We start from the raw sequence: 27,580 nt of genomic DNA, 5'->3' as shown, positions 1-27,580 counted from the left end.
ACAAAACAAACAAAACAAAAAACCCACCGTAGTTTCAAATTAGTCACAGTGGAATATAAAGCGAGGATAAAGGAGAGAGGATATTTCTCAGGGTATGGGAGCGCTGAAGCCACCACTGATGGGCATTCTTCTTCTGAGAATGAATTTATACCAAATACATACCTTTTCAAATAATAGGCAAAAAGGTTAGGTAGCCTATTTGCATTTACACTATAAAACTCTGTCTGCCAAACAGTGTCGTGCAGATTATTGGTGGTTAAATCTCTAACTCATGTAAGGGATTTGGAGATCAAGTATTTCCTGAATCCCTACTATTTGCTAGAGAGAGAGAGAGAGATGCTGGTGTATGCCCTCAAAGAAGAAAAGGTATGGAAAACACACATAGGAAACAAACCTTGATGAACTTTCTTTAAGATTATCTCATTTACTCCTTAGACTATGTATGAAAGAGTATTATTGCCCCATTTCATAAAAGAAACTGTTATTCAAAGAAGATGTCTAATTTCCCCCGAGTTCCCCCCTTGCTCCTCCCAAAACTCCACCCTACCTCTGTTAGGCTGTGATTTACAGTACAGGTAAGAAACAGAATCTATAAGGGCATAGGAATTCAGAAGAGGGTGAGATTGAAGAACAGAGGAAGCCTTCATTGAGGAGATAGAAATTTTCTATTGAAGGGGTCCTGTTTAGACAAGGGGAGGGCTTTGAGTGTAAAAAAAAAGCTTATTATCTAGAAGTGTACGAAATGTAATTGATTAAAGTATCTTGGATTTAAGTGTTTGCTAGATATTTTGAGAAGTAGAAATTGTGAAATATAGCCAGGACTTAGATAACTTTAGACCATCAAGAACCATTTAAAAATGTGGCTCCTAACTGTTCATGCACAGCCAAAAGATATTTTAGGATTAAAACCAATCTCAAGTTCTAAAGCATTTATTAATAATTTAGACTTTATACTAAATTATCTTAGAAAAGCTGGAACTCAAATAAAATCACTTTTTAATCTTGCTCCTCTGTACAATATTAAGGCAGGCTATAATTTAGTAAATAAACACCTGTGAAAATTGCACTGCAACCTCTATTAATATGATTTAAACCATGTTGCATGCTCTCCTGAGATATGCCAGATTAATCAGTTTTCCAAGGCTTGGTGGAAAATGACCTGCTGAAAATGAAAGTGGGATTCATAACTAAAAGCAGCCAAAAAGCAGCTAATCTTAACCCCATTTTACAAATAACGAAAATGGAAGTAGGTTAAAGGTAGGTCATATTTATTTTAGATTACATCACATCCTTATCACATCCACATTTGAGCACTAATAAAGGTTTTCTTTGGTTTCTTTTTCTTTCTCTATTATTTCAAATTATATTACATTCAAGTGTGTGTGTGTGTGTGTGTGCGCGCGCGCGCGTGTGCATATGTGTGTGTTTCCTGTTTGTGCTCTAAATGACATATTGGGATGACTGGCCCAGATCTGGCATTCCAAGTTCTGTGCCAACAAAAATGTCAAGTGCATTTGCCTTTTAATTAAATGCAGTGCCTGGATTTTAATATTCCAGATTTTTCCCTGAAGAAGAGACATTCCTGATCTTGTAGTTTATAGGAGGAAAAAAAAAAATCACTGATATTATCATGAAGCCTTTCTTCCCCCAACAACACCAGATATCTACATTATTACTTTATAAACATTTCACTTTAAGGTTCAGGTTTAGTTGTTCTGTAGCCTACTTTTATAAACACTGTGCATGGATACGTGATCCAGCGTTGTTTGTTTTAATTTATTCCTCTTATTTCTCAGTAATCTTCAGCTCAATCTACTTTATTCTTAATAGGCCACTACTACTTGGATGTCCTACACGTAATAATTAGTATGTGGAAAGTGTAGTTCCTTATCATTTACACTTTCCTTTCCACTTCCTGTACCTTTGGCATAAATGTTGGCCAGCTCATTATTCCCCAGGCTCATAGCATTATATTATTTGTCTTCTTATTTTTTTACTTCCCCAAGTTAATTTTAATTCACTCTATTGTTATTCTTTGATCACCTGTATTACTTGAGGTTTAGAAAAAAAACTTTTTTAAAAAATCAGATAGACAGCTCTATAATCTCTGAACCCCCTTTAATACCTAGTACAGAGAAAAGGTATTCAAAACATTTTGCTACTGATATGGTACACTCTTCCTTTTCTCAGTAAAAAGCCACACCATCTACCTCCAGGTTTTGTTCAGAGAGATAGTCCCTCACCTTTGAATCTAAAGAGGTCACCGTGGTCTTCTGCCTCATCCCCTATTTTAATTCTCAGTTTAGAACTTCTCACTATCAGACGATGCTTATTTAGTTGCGTCTCATCTGCTTCACAACACCGGGATGTAAATTGCATGAGAGCAGAGATATTCTGTCTTGTTCAGTGGTGAATCTTCAGAGCTTAGAATTGTGCCAGGTACATGCCAGGGACAACAGTTAATTCATTTATTGATGAAAGGAAGGAAAACCATGCCTTCTTCATGGATTTAAGATTCCATTCATCCATCTATCTACTCATGACTGATTTTTTTCTAGAAAGGATTTGGTTTGACTGCCAATTTATTTGCATTTTTATCTCTCCAACTTTACTCCTTTCTTTATGTTTAGGTAGTGATTGAAGTTGATACCTCTCTGATCTCTTTCTCTCACTCTCTTGCTCTCTCTTTGAGTTCACAGTGGCAAAAAAATATTCCTAAAATAGGTGGCTAATCACATTTCTCCCAAGTGAAAGTGCTAGATAGGAGTCAGGAAGCATGAACTATATTTTTAATTGTGTCAATAACTAATACTGTGACCATGAAAAAGCCATTCACCTCTTCTGAGTTTTTTCCTTATCTAAAAATCAGAGTTGGACGTTGATGTTGAATAATTCTAAGAAATGTTTTAGGATGTCAACAAACCAAATACAGTTTTATGCCCCTATTCAGGACCCCTGGTTGTTCCTCATTTTAGTACTTGGCATATTCTGCTAATAAGTGCAATTATTTAAGTACTTATCATTTTGCTTCTAAATTATATACTCTCTAAAGGAAGAGCATTTGTCCATCTTTCTGGTTTTTAGCCTAATACAGTCTTTTGTACCCCTGAGGTATTCAACAAATATGGGATGTGATAAAGAGTAATGTTAATAACTCTGTATTTTTAGAAATTAGACTTCTCTCCATTTGATGCTGTTTATTTGAACACGTGTTAGCTATGGTTCAAAAATCTAGATTTGGTAAAAGAGTTTCATCTGAATTTAATTATGTTTTATTTAATTATTACACTTACTGAGACCTTATGTACCAGGTATTGTCCTAAGGACTTTATGTATTTTAGCACATGTCATCTTTCCATCGACCTAGAACCTAGGTATCTTTATCATTTCTATTTTACTGATAAGAAAACTTAAGAATGCCGTGGTTAAATAACTTACTCAAGATTACCCAGCAAATGAGTGGCAGAGCTGGGACAGAAACCCAGATCAATTGTTTTGTTATAACAAAAATATAGAGCTGGTACTTTTGAGGGGTGCAGAGATGGTCCGAGCCCTATGTCACCTCATGGTTACTGGCAGAAGCTGATGCAAGCTCTCTTTTTTAGATGAAAGCATGATCAACTTAGGTCTGCAGGATTCTCACAGACTAACATAAAGCAATTAACTCAGAATCAGAGGTCCCCAAGCATTCATGAAAGTAATTCACTGTGAGGGATAGCAGAAAAAACAGATCTTAATTCCCAAAGGACTGCAGGGATTGGGATTGTCAGGTACAGAATACAAAAGAGCTAAGAGCTGCGTACAAAATATTTAAAGAGACAAAAGTGCAAATCATAAAGATTAGCAAGATACTATCAGGAGTTGCTAAACAAAGAACCATTTGCAAAGAACCAAATGGAACTTTTAGGAAGAGAAGCACAATTGTTCGAATTGAAAAATAAGTCTTTGGCTGTGGCTGGACTACTTTGACAGCAGCTTTAACAGAAGTGAAGGGATCATTTATCAGCTGGACTTTCATCTGAAGAAGTTACCCGTAGCAAAACATAAAGACCAGTCAAGATACTTCAGAGGAAGAGGACTAGGCATGGAAACATGCCCATCATATATTATAACATACTATGGAGCTATAGTACTTAAAACAATGTTATGTCTACAGAATATTGCCTCTTGGGAAATAATGGAAAATCTGGAAACTGAATTCCTCCATTTATATAATTTGGACATAGGACAGAAGTGGTTTTGTAGATTGTTGGATCAATTGAAAACTTGTCCACAGATAACTGGATATTTATGTGAGGTGGAGGGGCCTGAAATACCTTCCTACTGTATATTATACTCAGAAAGCAGTTCCAGATAGAGCCAGGGTTAAATATGAAATACAGTTTTAAAACTTAGAGAAAAAAGAAGAGATTGTTTTTACGAATTCAAATAAATGATTAATATGTTTGACTTCACTAAAATTAAGAACTGCTATTCATCAAGATACTATATTTAAAGTGAAAGAAATGTCACCCACTAGAAGGTATTTGCAACACTTATAACTGACAAAGGATTAGTGTCCACACATAAAGTATTACTATAAACAGATTAAAAAAAAGCTGAAACCCAAATGGAAAAAATGGGTCAAAGTTGTACACCAAGCATTTCAGAAAAGAAGTATGTATAAATATTTCAAATAAGTATCTTAAAGATGATTTTAGAAATCAAATGCATATTAGGTATCATTTTCTAGCACTAAATTGGCAAAAATTACAAAAATCTGATAATACAAAGTTTTAAGGTGTAATTTAAACAGTGTTTACTACACACACTGCTGTGGGTATGTTAAATCAGTAACAACTTGACATTATCTTGTAAGGTGGATTATTTGCAATCATATAATAGTTGCAGTCAAAATCTGCTGGATGCAATCCAAGGGAGCACAGTTTGCCAAACCCTGGAATAGATCGAGGAGTATTTCAGTATTGGGGGAATGGCTGATGCTTTTAACTGATGTGGGTTGTAAGATACCTACAGCAGTGGTCCCCAACCTCTGTGGCACCAGGGACTGGTTTCGTGGAATACAGTTTTTCCACGGACGAGGTGGGGTGAGGGGTTGGTTTAAGAGGTAATGCAAGCAATAGGGAGCCGCAGTCGAAGCTTCACTCGCTCACCCTCAGATCACCTGCTGCTGGGCGGCCCGGGTGGGTTGGGGGGCCCCTGCCCTAAAGTAATTGTCAGTAGATGAGATTGAAAAGGTTGATTAGAGCCTCATATTGAAAGGCCTTATATGCCATACCAAGAACATTTGCCATTCTTCTTGAATGGAAAGCAGTTAAAGGAGGCATTTAATCACATTTGCATCTTAGAAAACTCTTTTTGGTGGCAATACAGAGGATAAATCTGAGGAGGCCTACATGAGAAGCAGAAAGGCTTAGTGAAAAAGCAGGATGACTGGGTCTTGATCTGAGGCAGTGAGAAGATGGAATGGAGAATCAAGGACAGATTTCAGAGATAACTTAGTAGACAGACTCCACTGTGTTTAAGAAGTAAGAGAACATACTAAGTCTCTACTTTACCCAATTAAATAAATTGAAAAGGGAAGCTTAATGGAAAATCCATATGTAAAATGAAATATTTGCCCTTCATTAAATTACTGTGAAATAAAACATAATATTTTACATGGTTTTTGACTTTTAATTACATTCCTGAAATGTGATACTTATTTCTTTTGCTTTTTCAAAATGTATTTCTATTATTTCTTCAGGATTTTATATAACATTTTGAACTATGGTTTTAAAAACAAATTTAGAGAATCTAAGACTACAAAAAGTTGCCTTAAGCAGTGTGAAATTAACTTTAAATATTTGTAATATTAATCTATACTTTAATTTCATAGTTGTTTAAAGCCTCCATAGACTTCTGCACTGTTATTTTCCACATCAGAAATTTTCAGATAATACCCATATCTTTATTAAACAAGAACAAAAATTATATTCTAGTTATTATTTAAAGAAAATGTGTGACATATAGCTGTTTTCCCTTTTCACCAATATAAAACTCTGATAGACCCTGTGTTTTATTCAATAATCTAAGACAAGTTTCATAAGATCATAAGACATGATGAAGCAAGTGACTTCAAATAATCACTGAGTTAAATAATGCATGCTTCAAGATGCCCTTAAGGCTTAGACATCCACTGCGGCAGACTATTTAATTAATAACATGCACTTTACAAAACTCATCATTATATATTTATACAATAGACTGCTAAGATTTTTTTAAAACTTTTTCAGTAATGTCAGTTCCCCTATTCATAATTTTTAATTTTTATATGATGGGCCCAAAGGGCTAACACCTAGGCCATCTCTACCCAGGGCAGTAGCATCTACTTCTGCTTTCCACTACAAGTGTTTCAGTTTATAAAAAATATTTCCCATCATTATGTCACTTACTATTTCTAAAAGCTATATAACATAGGCACTGTTATTATTTTTACTTTTTGATGAGATATTAGCTCTCAGAGATGCTAACTTGCTATTGCCACACAGCAAATAAGAGAAGGAACTAAGAATTAAAATAGAGTCTTGCTGATATCAAATCTCCTGTGCTTCGCATGATGCTGGAAATTCCCTGCACTTGGGTTTGGTGGTAGATGTGGCAGACAGTAGAAAATGTTAGCCTTGTGAAGGAATGGCTAGCAGAAGGGGTCGAAATTTCTAGAGACAATTTAGAAATGTATGTACCAAGTTCGTCTTATGCCAACACCCAAAACAACAAGATATATGTCTGGTCAAATATATCCTTGTGTTTTTTTAAAAAGACAACTGATTTTCTTTATGCCATTACAATCAACCATAGGCAGGTTTAGTTTTATTCTTTCATTTATGCAACCAATACTTTGTACTGTTGCTGCTTTCCAGGTCCTACTGGAAATACAATGGTAAGCAAAATGAACATGGTCCCTGCTTTAATGAACTTTATTTTAACAGCAGTGGGAAGCCGTTGGAGGGTTCTAATTAGTGGAGTGACATGGTACAGTCTTAGAAAGACTATGTGCTGCATTGTTGGTTTTGATGTGGATTAGGCTTAGAGAATGCAGTCAGGGAGATAAGACCAGTGGCAGCTGTATAATTTGGGTGAAGAATGATGTTGACCGGAATTAAGGTAGTAGCAGTGGGGATGGAAAAAGTAGAGACAGGAGATATTTAGGAAGTAGTAGTACTTTGTAACTAATTGTATGAGGAAAAAAAAGTCAAGTGATCATACATGCCAGTTTGCCCAGGACAATTCTAGTTTTTGCCTTTTGTCCTGTCATAATTATTATAAGAGTATCTCCCTTTACTTTCAAAAGCTTTCCAGTTTGGATGATAAATTATATGTTAATCCTAGAGATAAGGAAAGGAGGATTCAAGAATGATGCGCAGGTTTCTGGCTTGAACACTGTGTAGAAAGTTGTGTCATTTTCTGAAAGGTGACACACTAGGGGAAGAACCGGTTTGAGGGTAAGATTATGAGTTAAGATTTGGATATAGTGTGTTGAAGGTGACTTTCCTACATTGAGGTGCAGACATAGAACAAGAATCAGATGACTGTATGGGTCAGGAGTTCAGGTTGGAGGCCTTAGTTAGAGAAATGTGAATACGGTATCTCTCTGTCTCTCTCTCAAAATATTTTATTGTATATACCCTTCTTGCAGTGATGTGAGATGATAAAAACTCCTACCTGATAAGATGAAGTGAGGTAAATGACATAAGTATTGTGTCCTAGTGTTAGGCTACTATTGACCTTCTAACGATGTATCAGAAGTAGGATCATCTGCTTCAGGTGATCCTGAATCGTGGAGCAATGATGAAGTCGATGGTTGGATGTCGGGAGCAGATGACGCGAAGGTTGGGGATCCTGGGTGGGAAGGATTGGGATGGTGCGAGATTTCATCGTGCTACTCAGAACAGTATACAAGTTAAAACTTACGAAGTGTTTATTTCTGGAATTTTCCATTTAATATTTTTGGACCACAGTTTACCACAGGTAACTGGAACTATGGAAGGTGAAACTGGTTAAGGAGGGACTACTGTGTATTGATTTGAGAGTGACCAGCATGGATGGCAACTGAAGGCACAGAAGTGGATGAAATTACCAAGCCAGAAAGTATGGAAAACTGTATCAAGAGGTTCAGGTTGTCACTGAGGAACTCAAAGCAGCACCCAGTTTTAAGGGAAACAAGGGAGGGACTCACAAAGGAGATCTGGAAAGGAAAAGCTAGAGTCATAGGAAAACTGGGAGATGGCCAAGTAATGGAAGCCCTAGGAAAGGAGTGTTTCAAAGAGAGAGTGGATAGCAATGTCAGATGCTATCAAGAGGTTGCATGAAATAAGAAAAATTGTACATTGAACTCAGTAACCAGTAAGTCATTAGAGATGGTGGTGATGGTGGGTTGGTGGCATTGGGAGACATAAGCCTGATTATAGGATTTTAAGTAATGATTGGAAAGTGAGTGTGAACAATTTCAGAATTATAACTGAAGAGGAAAGAAGGCATTAGTGAAATACCTGGAGAATATGCAGAATTTGCAGGACGATGGTGTCGCTAAAGCCATTGTGAGATCACCTAATATATTGTACTTAGAGGCTTCTCTCTCTAATATCCATCATGAAGATGGATTGCATTTGTATGATTGCAGCTATTATGTAATTTTAATTTTTAATTAAATTTATGTGTTTTTAGGTATTTGTATATTTTTCACCTAAATCTTTTACCTAAATGTTTTAGGTAAATTCTTTTTAATTAGTGGGAGCAAGAACACAATTTATAAAGTTGCTTTAACTATTTTTGCCAAAAAAATGCATCTCATAAATTTGCTCCATAAAAATAAAATATGGCCTTAGTTTTTTTCCCACTGTCCAAAAAAATATGCTGCTCTAGGCTTCAGAACATTGGGAACTCTTTGAATATTCTTTGGCGGATAAAAAAGGTAAAGATTTATGGCAAAGGAAAGCATTTCTGAAAAAGGTGCTCCACATTGCCTTTGTGTACGTGCATAAATTATAAACGGGGCTCAGGGGTGCAGTCCCTATAATAACTTTTTGCTCTCTTTGAAGAAAATAGAAAATGCTCACTTAGGGGCTACTGCTTGTGTTTCCATTAATGAATCTTCTAAGGTTGAATGATTTTAAATAGGATATTTATGTTGCTTGGTTTAGCAGGGCAAGAACTGGGAGAAATACATGTGATTAAGGTATCTAATGTAATACATTTAAACAGACATTTAATTAAAATGCTGTTAGTAATAATAATAATAAGTCATAGGTAAAGACTTTGAGGAGGATTCACAAACAATCAAAGGAAAACAACCACCAAATCATATGTTGCTGGAGAACTTGATTAGCCTTCAATGCTCAAGATTTATAACGATTTGAAGCATATTGACGAGCAACTCTTTTGCACCAGAGTTGTAATCGTGACCAACAAGCAATCTTACCCAACTCCAATGAATGAACTTGGTGTTTTTTTTCTTTCTTAACCACTTGGTAAATATTAATTGAAGTCCATTGCTTTACATATATTCTATGTACATATATTCTATGACTTTAAAGTAGTAAAACTGTTTTACATAATAGAGTATAAATGTTTCACTACTTTGCACTCTGAATACACCTGCAAGTTTATCAGTATCCTTGGTCAGAAATTTACTTTTAGATTTGGCTTTTCTTCTCTGGAAATATGTTTAGATTAATTTATTAGCAAATCTATATTACTTAATGAGACTTCTAAAAAATTCTTCATCTTCTGTATTTGAAATTGTTTAGCCATCACCTACATGTCACTTTTGTGATATAATAATTAATCACAGTTAGTATTAAGGCTGGATGTTCGTACTTCGTGATGATAGTCCATTTTGCACCTGTGTATATTGTGAGGGTTGTCCGCTTCTGGTGGAGCTTAGCAGTTCTGAAGATGCTTTTGAAATATAACATATGCTACTTACAGCATAATATCTTTGTAAAGTTATTCCATAATAGCATTGTTTAATTGAATTTAAATGTTATATTAAAAATATATTTACCTCACTGAACAAGAAATAATCTTACAAAGACTTTCAGAAAGTTTAATGCTGTGAGTTAAGTCAGGAAATCACAAAGTGATCATTAACATTACCCTTTGAAAGCCACATGTAGCACAGAAACTTATGAGCGTAAGCTTTAAATAGTGAATAATGATGATTCGTTGCATGCCCTAAAGTTTTTTCTAGAGATTTCTACATCAAACATTGTCTCCCTATTTCAAGCAGCAACTGTGTCAAACCAATCCAATTTGAGAATTACAAACAATAAATATATTCTTTTTAGCTTTATATCCAACCTTGAAATATACTCCCCCTGTTTTTATTGAATATATATGTATACACACATAAATACACACATACATTTATACATACACACACACTGATATACGTACGTATTTCTAAAGTTGCTCTTGGGACAGAAGAGATCGCCATTATGTTTAATGAATGTTTTGATGAATTGAAACATAATATGTAGTTTGAAATGTGGTAAGCGTTGAACTACCTCTATTTGAGATTGGAAATTCCCTGAAGCTTGGATATAATGGAAAGTGTCAAGTCAGAAAGGAAAACTCCCTTGCTTACCAGAAGAAACAAACTGAAGGCTTGCTTTTCTTTCTTGAGAATTATGGTTACCAAATACTGGTCCATGGGGATTTTATCCTATCCAATTGAAATGGATAAATTAAGACAGTTACAGTGAATTATTTTCCAAAGTTAACTGTGTTTTCTCTAACACTTTTCTTCAAACTATGTTTCCTACTGGTTTACCTTTAAATCGCCATTTTATGAAATGACACTGATATTAGATATATTAGTTCTTTTTAATCTCCTACTTGGAAAAATTAAAAGTTAGCGACCTTTTGTCCATCCCCTTTGGGAGGAAACTGTGGCTGGTTGGAAAACTGAAGCGGATATTTAAATGCGCAGAACTAGAGGTGAAAGCAGAGGTTGGGGGTAAAGAAGCCAAGAGAGAGAAGCTAAAGAGGAACGGATTGGAATGTAGAAAAATGGGTAATTTTACAAGGGAATTATCAAATTATCCATTAGGAAGGTCTGAGGTTGGATTTAGGGATCCTTTTGTTTGTTCATTCAGCCATCATCTCTTGACACTGATGGCTGTTTTAAGACAGTTTCCCAAATGTGCCTAATTCTAAGAATCACCTGGCCTCTGTCACACAGATTCTTAGCAAGAGGGGCCACGGATCTGGAAACATTGAGAAATGCTGCTTTAGAAGATAGAAGATATGTTAGATTTTTGTCTCTGTTCTTGAGCAATTTCTAATCTGTCCTATATCCCTAGGCCTCAGGTTTTTTCATCTGTAAAATGTAGATAATAATGCTTTCATTGCCAGTTTTCAAGGCAAATGAGGTAAAAGGAAGATGTCTTCCAAGGGTTACTGGAGCTTGTAAATTGAGTAGGATTTATAATATTAATTGTGTATGTATGTGGAGGATGGTGGTGGCATTGAGAAAGAAATAAAGTGAGGCGATTACAAAGAATTTTTTAAAAAATTTCATCTTCTCAAAGTTCTGTTTCGCAAGTTTATTACCTGGCTTTTATTTGTTAAGAGAATGTGAAATATTCCTTAATGAATCTGTTTTCCTTTGCTTATTCTTGTCTTCCTCCAAACTAACTGTTTATTTCAAATCTTTTTTACCACATCATAAACTCACACCTCCAGCACTTAGACTAGGCATTTATTTAACCTAATCCTTTGTGTCCCAGACAAATGCCGTTGACACCGCTTTAAAGGCCCAAGCGCAACACCTTGCATTTTAGTGAAGTGATTATTGAATGAAGTGATACAAGAATGAATCTCTACATTTGACCCTGTCTCTTTCCACTGTACTATTTGCTAAAAATCCTGTGTTCTTACTTTTAAGGATACTTGGAGAAAAACAGTTCACCATTCCCTTTGATAGTTATTTCTAAGTTTTTATTTTTTTATGTTAACAAAATGTCTCTTCAAAAGTTTCCTTTTACCATAAGTCTCTCATGCTGGAGTTTAGCATGCTACTGTATTTATATTTTCAAGTTATCTTTATTCAAATAAAATAAGTTGTCTTTTTGTAGTAATCTTTAGCTGGGAATAATTTTCCTTTCTGTGGTAATTAGCTGCTTTCAGTAACTTATTGTTTGGATTCATTTAGCAGCAGCAACAGAAGAACCGGAAGTGATTCCAGACCCAGCGAAGCAGACAGACAGAGTGGTGAAAATAGCAGGAATTAGCGCTGGGGTTTTGGTGTTCACCCTTCTGCTCCTAGTTGTCATATTAATTGTAAAAAAGAGGTAAGACCTGATTTTGTTCTGTCCCACCCACTTACCGTATGTCACTGTGACTAGTTTTGAAGCACTTTTTTGTTTCCCTGAGTGCTTTTAAATTAGAACAAACAACAAGAATTGAATTTTAAGTGTTGCCAGCATCTGGGTCTATTTCTTATGCTTTGTAAATAAATTCTTATTGCTTATTTGCAGTTTAACGTTGGATATAAAATATACTTTTGGTCAATTTAACCTTGAAATTAATGTATGAATTTAAATTCCTCAAACGCTTGAGTTATTAACGTATCTTATGTTTTGAAGCATTATGTATTGAGAATGGCAAAATAAGAGTTTATTATGATATTTGGTTTATGGTCTATGAATTATTTTGGACTCTTACTCTGTTTTTCTAAATGTTGGCTACAAATAAGATATGAAGAATATGGGCATTATTTTACAAAATTGTATATTAATATTCACTGACTACATATTTCAGCACTTTAATATGAAGAGTCAATTTTTTTAAATTGAGCATTAGTCTTTTATACTATATCAACCAATATCGCCATCTTCTGGAATTATATGAAGATATTAAGACCTACAGGAATTTAAATTTTATTCTATTTGGGAGATTAAGGTATACTTCTACCAGAAAACATTTCAAAGAATACAGTTTTGATAACTTGAACTTTTTCCTATTCCAAAGTGTCATTATCTGTAAGGCATTGTTCTAGAAATTAACACAACTCACCAATCTTTCCAATCGTATGTTTTAAATAATTTTAAAATTTGGAAGGATTTAAAAACAAATCTTTACAGAGTATAGTCCTAAAATACTTTGGTGTATAGAAGTGCTTGTCATTCATTAATTATATTGAATATAATAAAAGATGTTGCTTACATTATATTAAATCATATAATGTACTATTTTGATTGTTATTTTGTACTCAAAATAAATCATTGATAATATAGATAAGACTCATACTACATGTTTAATGATTCCATGAGAGTTTATTTTAATGTATTGCCTCTTTACAATTATCCCCTGGAGATATATATGTTGGAGAAGACACATCTGCATTAGAAACATTAGGTATGCATTATAGTGTTTTGTGTTAAATTAGCTACATACGTGCTTTCCCCAATAGTGCTTTCTCTTTTTGCTGTTGTCTACCTCTGTGGTTGGAAAATACATCATATTTGAGGCAGGAAGATTTAAGTATTTTACTGACACAAATTTGCCAATCAAGATCAATAAAATTTTTTAATATAACTTTCAGATCTTATGTTTCTATTTAGTTTAAATTTATATTTGGAGAGTTAAACAGTTTAGAGAGTTAATTAAACTTTGCTTTAGAGTTAAAATTATCTCAGCCGTTTCAGATTGGATATGAAAACATAAAAATGGCCTCTGGCTATGTCTTCACTCAGTTAGAATTGGGTTAAACTTACTGATTTTATTGGTTAATTATTTGAAAACACTTATTATTGTAGCCTTTCTTATCTGTGGCCGTCTGTTTTAAAAATAACCAAAAAATTGAAACATAAATTTTCTAAAGTACACCAAAACAATCTCTAAGCATGATTTTTTGTGTGTGGGTAAAATGCTCTGACAACTCTAAAATTGCCTAATGCATCAAATTCTTTTTCTGGTTCATATTTTAAATGGTTGGATAAATGAGCCTTTCTATTAAAATGTTTAATGTTTGAGTTTTCATAATTATGCTTTAATTGATTGTCTTCTACTAGAAAGTATGCTAGGGCTTTTGTTTCTCTTCCTCATCACTACCTCTAGGACTAGAAACGTTGCAATTTTATAGATAGATGAAGTTACATGTTTAGATATATTACCTTCTAGTGTATAATATAACTAAGAATCCCTTACTTACCTAAGAAACTTTGTAATGACTTTTAGTTGTATGTAGTGTGTCACACATATATTGTGTATGACAATCACAAATATGTTTATTATACATACACAAAAGCATAGATACATAACAGTATTGGTTAGTATCAAAGTTGACAATTTTACTATATAATGTAGTTTCCCTACATTATATACTAATACACAAATTTATAATAAAAATAATGGAAAAGCAAATTATTTTAGCCCCTTAGGATCTTTATTTTTGTGAGAAATTGTTAAGTTTCTCAAGACTTTATCCCTCACTGGGAATAGTATACGTAGGTATATTTCTCATGTTGAAAGAAAAAATCTGTGTATTTTTGGTTGTTGTATAAAGAAATGGTTTGGAATTTAATTTAGTAAAATTCTACAGCTAAGGGTATATATAAAGTAAGTTTTTAGGCTAAGAAAAGGGATATTGCATCTTTCAAAACGCAATGTCATTTTAATTTAATCACTGTTGAATTATTTCCAAATGTATGCCATTTTTTCATTGGTTATATATTATTTTAAATTTGCAGCATGAATACATTAATAATTATAAACATAAATTTGAAATTATGTTTCAGTACAGTAAATGTTTGTGTGTGATATCATGGTCACATACATCTACTGTAGAAATATCTTTGTGCGTATATAGTGTATGGTGCATATGTATATTCACATAATATATGTATGTACCTGTGTATTAATAAGATATAATGACTTATTTATAGAAATTTAGGTGTCATTTTGCATATATTCTATATTAACCTAATAGATCTTTATGTTTTGTATATAAAAAAAGTCAATTTAGTGTAGAAGTTGTATACACAGCTGTTCCATCTGTCATGACATTTAGATGGTAATGGATGATATTACGCTTAACTGCATGTTGAAAATACACAATCCATTTAATTTTTCAATTTTTTTGGCTATAAAAAAGTCAGCATGTTATTTTTCCAAATTATGTATTTTATATTTTATTTTCTATTGCGTATCTGTTTAATTGCATGGCAAAAGATATCTAACCAATGCATGAGCAAATTGAAATACAAACCAAAAAAACATGAATTTTATTTTATTTTATTTTATTTTTTAACGCACATTTTTCTGCTTTATTGAATGTGACAGAGTCACGCTTTTCATTCACCATTGCTTCTCTTTTTCCACTGTCTGTGATTTGCTTGCCAGGAGGAGCTACTATTCTTACTCCTACTACCTGTAAGTAGAAAATGGGTGATATATGACTTTACATGTGTTAAAGATGCAGTATCCCTTTTCAAAAAAATAAATAAATAAAACCCAAACCAAAAAACAGAGTGTTTGCAATTTTGGTGACATTTCAAAAAATATGTTTTCCTGGACTCTAAAACTATAAAGTTTACCTATTTTGTTAATCTTTTTTAAAAGGGATATTGTATTTCTGTATGTTCAGCTACTTTTAATTTTTATTTACAATTTTCCATAAGTAGCCATAGTCTACAGCCTAAAGCATCATTTATTTACTTAAACCTGTACCTTATCAATGTGATGTCTCACTATCTGGTAAAGTAGAGATAGGGTTTGTAATTCACTAATACCTATCTTTACATAACACTTACGTTTGACAAAATGAGCCAAGTGATGTTATTCATAGAAGAACATTCAAAATGCCTTCACAGAATGTGAATCAGGTCAGGTCTTACTGTGATAACTTCTCTCTCCACATTTCCAGGAATCCAGGATGGGTTATAACTTCAGAATACCTTTTGGTCTGCTAAAAGCATAATGTTGCAGTGACAAAGAAATAAAAAATTCTTTTTAGAGAAGAAATTTTGAGTTTATTATGACTTAAATAGGACAATGATTATGTAAAACCAAGACCAAGAAAAGAAAAAGAAAACCTGTCAACCTACACAAAACACACCTAGGTGTCACATATCTCCTTTTGTCCTCCAAAGTTTTAGGTCTTCCTATGCTTAGGTATGAAATGCTACTTTGGATGATGATGGCGAGTATTGTCCACTCTATTTCACTAATCATTTTCTGTTTATTACCTTAAATTCCAGGGTATTCATCCAATCCAAAGGAATGATACAACAAAGTTTTCTTGGTCAGTGCTTGATCAATATTTGATCCACCAAATTTTGAGACTTAAGGATGGTGATTAAGTACTTTTGGGGCATATATCCCACAATATTTATTTCACTAGGTAAATTTAAGCTAGCTTTACTAAAAATTTTGGTAAGAGTCTCAATGACTGTAATGGCATTCTGCCAACATTTTAAATATTATAAACATTTGGCTTCTTAAAATCTGCTAAAATAAGCAGGTGTAAACTAGCAGTACTCCTACGTTATTGTGATGAATCATAATATCCTTGTTAAATCATGTTTGATGAAGCCAAAGGTAATTAAATGTACCATTTCATACAATAATGGAGCACTTTTCCTCTTTATAGCCCACCCATATATCCACCTGCAGAAGTTTATGCTGTTGGCTGCTTTGATAATGAAAGTCATTTGCACATCTGTCAAACTCAAGAAGTTGCAAAATGATTTGCTTAACTGTCCTGAAGTGTACATTATATATGCTGGTTGTTCAGAGAGAGTCAAAGCATCAAACATGCAGCAATCAATAAATGTTTAATTATGAGAACATCAATAAGCTTACCATTAGCCATCCATTTATCTATAATGTTAGAATGGGATTGCCTTTTTAGTTGATAGGTAGCATTTCTATATTCTAGACTATGTAGTAGGTTTTGATACTGTCATTGTAATGCTTAGGGTTACTGGCATTATCAATCAAAATTAGAAAAAAATCCCACAGACATATGTTTTTAAAAGCTGCTTAAATAGATGTAGTGAAGCCACTATGAATTAGACATTTTTAAAATAGAACTAGAAATAGAGTAAAACAAAAGAAAACCAGGTGTGATCTTTGAACTAAAATTCATTGGCATCATCATAGTAAACTGTCAGTTCTTGATCAAAACACTTAACTCTAATGCTGATTTTTATTTCTTTTGTAATAACCTGAATTAAAGCCTACCTCACAGGGTTGTTGTGAGGATTAAGGTATAAGAACCAAGGTGATAGTGTACAGTTGGCAGATATTAACAAAGGTTATATATTCACCCATAATTTGTCGATTAACAAAGGTTTGTGAATCTGAAAAGTCCTTCAGTGCCATGAAAACTTTTACCTGTCATGCATTTGACGAGTTCATTACTTCTTATTTTTCCTCAATCATAAAATATGTTTAAATTATATGTTTTAAAGTAAAGCCTCAAAATTTAAACATCTTTTCCATTTGCCTTGAGCTATCCATCTTCAAATTTTTTACATTATCTTTAATCCAGATTTCAAGTTGTCTTATTTTTATCCACTTCAGTCTCTCAAACTTTTTGAGGAATGAATTCATCCTTTCTTCTTATCCAAGAAACAAAGATTGGAAGTTATTTCTTAAACTATTATTTTTAAAACTTTAAAATGGCAAAACATTTGTGCTACATTCATATTATTCTCAAATTTATAACAAATAATGTTGAACTCCTAGAGCAGTGGATGCTTCATATAACAGTACACTTGGTAATGTGGCAATTTTTTTAAAAAGTGAGTAAGTGGATATAGTATAAGGGCTTAGGCCTTGGAACAAGGTTATTCTTTACTGCTTGTTAGATTAATAACCTTGGGCAAGTTATTTAACTTGTCTGAGCCTGAGTGAGCTCATCTATACAATTAGAATTCTCATGGCTTTTTCAGTTCATTGATCTGAGAATTAACTGAGTTAACAAATGACAAGTACCAAGCATATACCAGACCTAATTCATCCATTCACCAAATATTTATTGAGTGTTTGCTATATGCCAGACACTGCTCTAAGTGCTAGGGATATACAGGTGGTTCTTCCCTTCATGGAACATATAGTGGGGAAAACAAAAGGATACTCACAGTAATAATGTGATGAGTGTTATTATAGGGAGAAAACATGTTGCTATAAAAATACCTACCAGGGAAACCTACCTAACCTGAGACAGGTTGTATTGGGTTCAGTCAGAGAAGTCTTCCTGATGAGGCAAGACAGAATGGAAGTTAACCAGATACTAGAGGTAAAAAAACATTGTAGGTCAAAGAACTAATATCCTATAGGTAAGTTTGGAAATGTCCTAGAGGTAAGTTTGGAAAGTGAAGCCTATAGACTAACATATGACCTGCTGATGTGTAATTTGCCGTACACACTCTTATAAAAAATAGAACCGCTTGAAAGAATAAGGAAATTTAACATAAATATTCAGAGTCATGTGTTCTCTTTAAAAATAATTTTTAAATGAGAAACTCAACTCTGGGATCAAATGCCAATATTCACTTAGGCTAGTTGCCTCCTAAACTGCTCTCCAGTTCTCTGCAGTCCCCACCCTTCCATATGGTGTCTCATTGCTGGCAGCAGCACTGTTTATATTCCCTGTTTGAAACCTGTAAGTGTTTTACAGGGGTTTTGCCCCCTAAACTAGAAAAAAGAGATAAGAGACCTTTCAGTGAATAGAGCAAATATTGCTACTAAGTGACGGTGGTGGTGACAGTGGTTGTGATGGGGTAGTGGTGGCGATGGTGGTGGTGGCAGTGGTTGTGATGGTGCAGTGGTAGTGATGGTGGTGCCGACAGTGGTTGTGATGGTGTAGTGGTAGTGATGGTGGTGGTGGTAGTTCTTGTTACAGTTTTGTCATTGTTTTCTTATTGATAATACTGTCCTTATCATTATTATTATTTCTAAAAAAATTAATGCCATTTCCATCCCTAAAGCCTAGTTTATGACTATCTTACTTAAGTATCAGATCTGCTATGTCAATATATTGGGTATTGTTGGGTATGTACCCCTGAGGCCAAGTACTGTAATTCTCAAAGAAAAATATCCTACACATGAGTAGCTCTCAAATCATCAGATTAATTTTCTAAAGGAAAAGCCTTTGGACATAAACACAACTACTAAATTAGTCTTTTTTTTAAAAGATATTTGTAGTATATTTACTCTAGTACAGATACTCATGAGAATCAGAAGAATTTATCCTAGCTAATAATCCAGCTGAAGAAATGTTACTCTTAAAACAACTAAAAAATAATTCCAAAGCAACGTAAACTGCTGCCATAAACTTAGGAACATAATCTGGCCACTACAGGCATTTAGAGTTTCTTTATTTCTTTTTAGAGTGAGTGCCTTATTAATGTGAGATAAATGTTTTATACTCCTTTGATAGGTTTTTAATTGCATGTTTCATGTGTAACATTCACAAAGAACCAGAATGTATTTGACATCCTTGGTATGTAAGATAAAGATATCAGTGTTTGAGTAGCTCAAAAGTCTAACTCTGCTAATTTCCAAATCCCCTGTGTCATTTGCCTTGCTGCAGTCTTAAGGCCATTCTGTAGGTGGTACTCTGCCATGGGGTTCTGAAACACATTTTTAGGATTTGACCGTGTTTGTCATTCAGTATTATGATCATTTGCATAATACCTCTGCATAGCATTTTCCAAACTTTTCTTAAAGTACTTTTCTTATAAAGTATATAATTTTCCCATATATTCCTGAGTATTTGCATTATATCTAGCTGCGGTTGATTCTACAAGTTTCTAGGTTAGGTTTGGATTAATGTTATAAATATATTGCTACATATGTTAATTCTACATGTTGCATTTTTACTGAACAATAGAACAAAGAGTGAAGAATGGGATTTCTTTATCTATTTTAGTTGGATGACTATAGTAAAATAAACTTGAAAAAGTAGTCATGTTATTCCCCCAGAAGAACTTCTAAAAGTTGCTCAAGCGTGTTAATCACCCAGGAGGAAAACTAAAATTTAGCGTTAGCTTAAGTTTTCCTTGAGCAACTCTACTAAGGAAGTATTTACATACTGTTCTAATAAAATATAGTCATGCTTTATGATAATTTATTTTGATGATAAAATACAAGAAGTGATGAGACATTTGGGTTGACAGCTTGAATGTTGAAATATCCATATGACAAAACAATTTTATAGCAATCAACAAATATCGTTTGGATGTCAAACTTAATTCCTGAAATTATGACATGTTTTTAGAGTTTCTAAACCAAATCTGTATTCTTATCCTCGGGCTTCCCTGAACTATTTACTGCTGGTGTCAACTCTCCTTCAAGCCTCACTCTAAGGTTTCCCTTTGGTATTTGTCTTGGCAGCAAGCTTGCCAAAAAACGCAAAGATGCTCTGGGGAACACCCGCCAGGAGATGACACACATGGTGAATGCTATGGATCGAAGTTATGCTGATCAGAGCACTCTGCATGCAGAAGACCCTCTGTCCATCACCTTCATGGACCAACATAATTTTAGTCCAAGATGTAAGTTCTTCATCAAAATTTTAATCAAAGATTTTTAAAGTTCTTTAATGTCTCTCTGAATTAAACACATTACCTTTTGAATAGTGAGGGGAAATAAGAAAGAGAGATGGGAAAAGTAGCTGGAAAGAGAAGAAGTGATATAGAATATTATGCAGTTTATCAGAAGGCTTATTTTCAGTCTTGATATTGGATTTAGTTTAACTTCAAACTGTATGAATTTTATTACTATAAGACATATCCATATATCCATATACTTGATCACCTACATAAAATTAGTTCATGTCAGAATTTATTTATAATTGTTTTGCCATTTGAGTCTTCCTTTGTGTAAGATAAAGTTCCTTTTGAGAAAAGAAATATCATAATCCTTTCTGGGAGTTATTGGCATGGGAAAGTTATTCTATTTAATTATTCTATAGACTCCTGGAGAATTTCAGTAATAAAAAGTTAACCAGGGGAAAGAGGAATCTACATACTCTTAAGTATCTGGTGTGAAGTCCAAAAGTTTACTTGAATTGAGGGATTGGCAGGGAATGGTGAAATCCATCCATTCATCCATCCATGTTAAGAATTCCTCATGTTGATCTATGAAGGCAGATCTTTTAAAATACTGTCTTTTAAAATATTCCCTCTGAAGTAGTTTACTGCTTCACAATCAATATTATTATCTTCAAATTTTCTATGATTTTTATATCTTGTTTTATAGCACTGTCTTTATTTTGTTACTTTAAGTTAAATTACCTGACTATCTCTTCAAATCCCCAAGTAAAATTGGTACTTGAAGAAGGCAAATTTTGTTTATCCTTGGCCTTGTGTACACAGAGGCATTTTGTCACAGATCCCAGAGGTATGTTTACCTCAGTTTGGGAAACACATGTATAAGGAAAGAAGTAAACAATAGAAGTATTATTTTCGATACAGATTATAAACATATGGAATGGTAAGATTGAGAAAATAAAGTATTTGTAGGTTGTATGCATTTATAGCTTTTCAGAAAGGGATTTTTTTCTGAAATGTTCAGCTTGGTGAAAACTTTTAGTAATTATTGGCCATCATTTTCCCTTATATATATCTACACCAAATTATTAGTTAGAAATGTTGTTATGAGTCATTTTGGATTTAGTTTTAATAACGATAAAGCTTTTCTGATCTATTTTATTTTCATTTCACTATAAGATAAATGATAGAGAAAATCTTATAATTGTTGAAAGTAAGTTTTGTTAAAAATATAGATGTATCATCTCTCTAACCACTTGATTTAAAAATTAATCAGTTAAGGATTTGAAAGGATTTTTGTTTCCAAAGCTTTTCTATCTACTGACTGTGTACCTTATTAGGAGGCTTGAATTTAGCAGTATAACTATAAATATACACTTATGAACTTGGAGAAAGGATTAAATCTATTTCCCAAAGTTAACTAAAAAAATTTATTTGGAATGAATATAAGATAATTACTTCTCTAAGTACCTCACACTTGATAAATCTAAAATACATGTTTTTCCCCCCTAATTTTATAATCTTTATAATGTCATGCTGAATCTTCTTGGCTTTTAAAATTGAACTGACTACTGAAATATAATTATAGATGCACCTTTCCTGGTATTTTGAGATAAGCCAAGCTTTGAAAAAGAGAATTTTACCTTTGCAGGTTATAGTAATCAAAGTTTAATAGTTATATCTCTTAAGAAATGATAAATTTATTTTAAAGGAAAAAAAAGAGCATAAAATACAACTTTAGGGCAATATGTTCCTTCATGAGCTTTGTTTTCCTACAGTGCCCAATGATCCACTTGTGCCGACTGCTGTGTTAGGTGAGGCCCTAATTCTTTGTCATCATTTTTTGCATGGATCACCCCTACTTGCATGGGTTATAGCTTTGTCCACGCAGTAATTATTTACAGCACAGGAAGCAGTTTGATTTCGAAAATATAGTCCTGGTTTTATCAAAGAGAGCAGCTGTGGTCAACACAATTAGATCTAGTGCCTTTCCAAATTAGTAAGGTATGCTTTTTTTAAAACAACATATTCTTTCATTCTTGGTTCTGTTAGATTTGGAGTGAAAGTACAAGGGCCCCCAATATATAACTAATGTTTATATATTCAAGTAAGTAGAATGAACCCAAATGCACACATTTCAGGGGCCAGTGCTACCTGGATAATTAGTTTATATATAAAAATCTACCTGATTTAAAGGGATTTTCTAAATCCTCCTAATTTTATAGCAACTAAAGAACACATTTCCAAGTAAACATTAGGAATATGTGAATTTGCTTTGTCTTTGTTAAGAATTTATAAATGCAAGTAAAGTTGCTACAATATTGATATGGAGTTTTGCATTCTATGTGCATCTTACATAAGTATTATCTTTCAAAAAATTTAGAATAAGCCAAGATTTACCACTATATAACATCTAAGACAACTGATACTGCTAGTGATGAATAAGACCTTTTCAGTTCTAAAATTAAAATAATGTTTAATCCAACTGTATATTTAAGAATAGAATGAGTTTCATTTCAATTTGTACTCTATTCCTTGACTAATTATACACCAATGATTCATGACCAGCTTGCTCGTATGTTCGCAAGTTGTCTTATCAATTTGACCCCCCTGCTTCTAATATTTAAGATTTAACCAGAGAAATGTAGAAATTGCCAGATAAATGTATCTTAAAAGTTCCCAGTTCTCATGTTTTATATTTAAATTTCTTTGAACATAAAACATTAGTTTATGCATGTTTTTATTATCCATGTATTCAATGTTTAATTATATTTTTAAAATATGTTGGAACAATACAACTAATTCAGTTAAGCAAAATATACCTCTTTTTCACCAAAATAATTATTAAAAATTATAATTTTATAATATAAAGATATATTCTAAAAGAATCTGTCTCTGATTGCACTCTCCCTTTGATGTCCACACCAGTAATGGCAGGGAAGTGAGCTGGGGAATTTGCCCCAAGGGATGGTCTGATCATGTAGTAAGGAGCCAGGAATCATGATCTTTGGGAGGCATCAAATGCCTCTGAAAATGTCATCTTCTGTTGAGCACTGTAGAATGCTGTCAGCATCAAACTAATAAGTTAAATTCAATTAAGTTATTAAAAACTCAAGAAAAAGATAGTTACCTCACTGTTAAAATTTCATTACAGTAATATTCAAGGACATGTAGAATTGGGTCTAAGTCTCAGTCCTCTTGTGGACTCACAGTATGAACTCATGAAAATACCTTTGTCTTTCCATCTGTAAAATAATATAATATTTCTTACCATGCCTTTTCCTCAGAGCTTAGTAAAGAGAAAAGGATATAATGTATAAAGTTTAAAAGATTATTGTCATAATTTTCCCCAAGAAAGAGGATATTTTTGTTTAAGGAAGACTAGAGTTAACGCAATAGAGTTATAAAATCTGTTCATTTAAACAGTCATTGTGCATTTTATTTCACTTTGAAAGTCAAACTGATTTTTTTTTCATATTTCTTCGTAAAAGCTAAAAAGCTCATTAATCATACCAGATTTAGAAATGATTTGTTGCATTTTTTCATCATTCTTGGAATCACCGTGTTTACAGTTGTTTTGCATCCAGTTGATTTTGTATTTATAAAGCAATTTTTGAAGTCACTTCAAATATTGCTTGATATTAATATCTGCTTACTGATTTAAAAAGAAGTTAGAAATTTTTGTATTGATTCATATTTTTGTTTTTTGTGTTCTACTGCTTCATTGGGTTAAAGTCCCTATAACTGGTAAGTGTATTACAAAGAACTCTAGGAAACCTTTCCATCAAGGAAATATTTGAAGTTATTCTTAAATGTGTCATAGGATAATGATTAGTACATGTACTCTTACTTCTAGTCACATTATTAGGTAATTTAATGAGGTAGAAATGTATAGAGATTAATAATTCATGTGTGATTATTTTAAAAAATACTGCTCATTGTACTACTGTATTAAAGCTTAATGCAAAACAAAAGGCATTGTCTACTTCATATTGATAATCATGTAAGATTTGGAATATGGGTAAATTCTGTGTTTCTTACTGAGCCTTTTACAAATGTAAACATTCCACTGCTCCAGCAGGTGCAACATGCGCTCTGGGCCTGCTTCACAGAGCACTGACTACCTTATTCCATCTTGGGTCATTGCGTTTTGCCTCCCTGACATTATTCTCTTTACTTCTCATCCTAAGCTTTATATTCTGTGGTAGTGCCCAAATCGGTGGCTTCTGAATTTAATTTTACTGGGGAGATGTATATATTCTTTATGTCAGTGTATTGATTACAATATTTTAGCAAAGATAGATCAATTGAGTGTTGTCTCATAGAAAAAACAGGAAACTCTCATAAATCATGTTTGCTAGCAAATGTTTGTGTGTAGCGGGGTGAGAAACCAGAGTAAAGAGCATTAATTCATTTGGGTGTTTTTAGGTCACAACAGAATCCAGCAGAGTTTTGGGGTTTTTTTGTTTTTTTAGTTCAATGTAGAGTTTTAGAAGTAAATTCAAAAAGAAAAAATGCATTCATCCTAATAAGAGAAAGTAAAGTAAATGCAATCAAGCTAAATTATAGAAGCATACAAATCTGATTGTGGGGTTCTTTTTTTTTTTTTTTCCTTCTCCAGGAAGAAAAAATGTTTATCATGGGGACAACAATTCATTTTTTGCCATATCCTATTTGTAGAGTTGGTGATAGAACAGGCAAATGTACCAGCACTTGAAATATGTTTAACTGTTAACTAAATATCGTTCTCTACAGTATGCATTATCATTAAAACAAAAGTTCCCCTAAGAGTGTATTTTCTCCTCTGTTAATGAGTATGGCAGTGTAATGTTTTCTAAAGTAACACCCCTTAAAACATTTATGTTTTTTTTTAACATGGTAAGTTTAAATGTGATAGCTATAAGCATGCTTCTTCTCATTGTAATGATTAGTACTGTGGTCATTAAAATAATATTTATTTTTCAGAGGTAAAATGTTCTTGTTCTTTTCTTCCTTCTTATGACAGAGACTTAAGAGTTTCTTTTCATTTTAAGCTAACAACACAGTAGAGATGGGGCCTATACTTAAATGTGGGTCGTGAGGGATTTAATGGATTTTTAACTAACTGAGTCATTGAAAGATGTATTGAGTGACTGCTTTGCACCAGGCACTAAGAATAAAGAGCAAAATATGACTCTTGTCTCTACATGCTAAGTATTGAGAGTTTAGTGAGGAAAATAGATCAGTAAGTAAATGATTAAAATACATTGTAAGTGAAATGAATGTAGGAGAACAGGAGGCCATGGGAACACAAAGCAGGTGCTTTGTAGCTCAGCCTCCACGGGCTGAGGAAGAATTCCAGAGGAAGTACCTAAATATCTTGCCCCAGAGACATACCCCCATTTCTTTTATACAGTAGCCAGAAAAGTCAAAATGTATCAGCAATAAAAACACAACAATAATAATAAACCAAGGGAATGGAGATGAAGTATAAATGCACATGTAACCTGACTAGCAGACGTAGTGGGCCCAGGGACTGATTCTGTAGAATGTTTATGTTTCCCAGTCTGGGAATGTATCATGGTAAAAAGCCAGAGGTGGAAGGGCATAGTACGGCCACAGGGCAAGAAGAGCAGCCCTGTGGGGATGGTTTGCCTAGAGGGAGGTTGGGATACGGGTGGGAAAGAATTTGTTCAATTTAATCAACAATGAAAACACTCTCCAATTGGCAACTTGATCTTCTGGTCCCACTCTATACTGCTCTGACTGCGGGTACAAGAAAAAGTCAGAACTCAGCAAAATCTCCCACTTATAGTTTTCAAAAGTGTATCAGGTGTCTCTCTCTACATCTCAGAGCATGTATTGTCTTACTGATATACACATAATATACCCTGACCTCCTACCTTGAGCTGAAGTAAAAGGCTTTGTCTTTATTAGGGGTGCTGCCCTAGGTCTATACTATATTTCTTTCCCTTCCTCCTATTATCAGAAAGATCATAAGATCTTAAAATCTTATTTGCATAGATATATATTAAACAAGGTAACTTTGTCTTTTTTTTAATCTTCTGGAATCTGAAAAATGGCAGATGAGAACCACAGTGCTACAGCAGAATCCAGTCGTCTTCTAGATGTACCTCGCTACCTGTGTGAGGGGACAGAATCCCCTTACCAGACGGGACAGCTGCACCCAGCCATCAGGGTAGCCGACTTACTGCAGCACATTAATCTCATGAAGACATCAGACAGCTACGGGTTCAAAGAGGAATATGAGGTGAAAGTTTCAATACTATATTGAATTTCATTTCTAACCATGATACCCAGCGCCATTTAACAGCTTTAACATAGCAAGCAGTGGAATACTCTGTAGACTGTCTAATCCTTTCTCTGTAAATGTACAATCAAATGTACATATGAGAAGAGGGGGGTAGATGGATTGAAAGAAAAGGGTACTTCCTGGGGATATATCTGGGTCAAAATTCATTTTAAGAAATAAAAAAATATTGGATCCCATAATTTATTTGACTGTTATTTAAAAACCACTTTGTTAGACTTTATATTTCCCCCACTCAAAAATCCATAGCAAGATACCTTGAGTCCCATTGTATCATTGCAGGTTCTGCTATTTGAAAGACCTAAGCAGTGGATGCTTTTCTGCGTCTTTGCTTGTTGACCCTCTGTTGAGAAATGAGATCTAGCTTTGTGCCCTAAATGTACTACTTGTCACTATGAGTTTTGTTTTGAGGATTATAGGTTGAGCGGGGGCTGAGAAGAAAAACAGAGCACGGAAAACCCAGACAACAAAAAGAAGCCCAAAAAAGGACATGGGAAATTTTTCTTTCACCCTTATTGCCCTTTGCTACTCAAACCAAAATACCAAGATTATACTACAAAGGAAGTGATTTAAACTAAACATCCCAATAAACATAGTATAGCAAAAAAGAAACAGTTCCTCTGACACTTTTCAATTACTGAGAAATATCAGTCTGGGGTGTAGAAGAAAGTTCCTCCACCACTATACACACATATGTAAAGTAAAAGAGAACAAACAGTACTTT

The 27,580-nt window shown here is 33.6% G+C and overlaps 1 protein-coding gene across 18 annotated transcripts in view; it reads left to right on the top strand.

Annotated features, from left to right (window-relative positions):
- The window catches only part of PTPRK (protein tyrosine phosphatase receptor type K), a 583,718-nt gene that overhangs the window by 527,600 nt on the left and 28,538 nt on the right, over positions 1–27,580 (top strand). For 2 of the 18 annotated variants that reach the window (XM_067010722.1, XM_067010719.1), the window contains exons 14-20: positions 12,197–12,335; positions 13,360–13,401; positions 15,388–15,417; positions 20,389–20,549; positions 22,325–22,360; positions 24,282–24,293; positions 26,612–26,796. In XM_067010722.1, coding sequence (XP_066866823.1) covers positions 12,197–12,335; positions 13,360–13,401; positions 15,388–15,417; positions 20,389–20,549; positions 22,325–22,360; positions 24,282–24,293; positions 26,612–26,796 — 605 coding nt within the window. Of the gene's footprint in view, positions 1–12,196; positions 12,336–13,359; positions 13,402–15,387; positions 15,418–20,388; positions 20,550–22,324; positions 22,361–24,281; positions 24,294–25,167; positions 25,274–26,611; positions 26,797–27,580 lie in introns of those variants that run through there. The other 16 variants (XM_067010724.1, XM_067010732.1, XM_067010726.1 and 13 more) reach the window with 12 other exon arrangements.

Source organism: Kogia breviceps, chromosome 13, assembly GCF_026419965.1.
Source record: "Kogia breviceps isolate mKogBre1 chromosome 13, mKogBre1 haplotype 1, whole genome shotgun sequence".
NCBI classification, from domain to species: Eukaryota; Metazoa; Chordata; class Mammalia; order Artiodactyla; family Physeteridae; genus Kogia; species Kogia breviceps.
The sequence above is the reverse complement of the archived record's forward strand: the minus strand, read 5'-3'. Positions and strand labels throughout refer to the sequence as shown.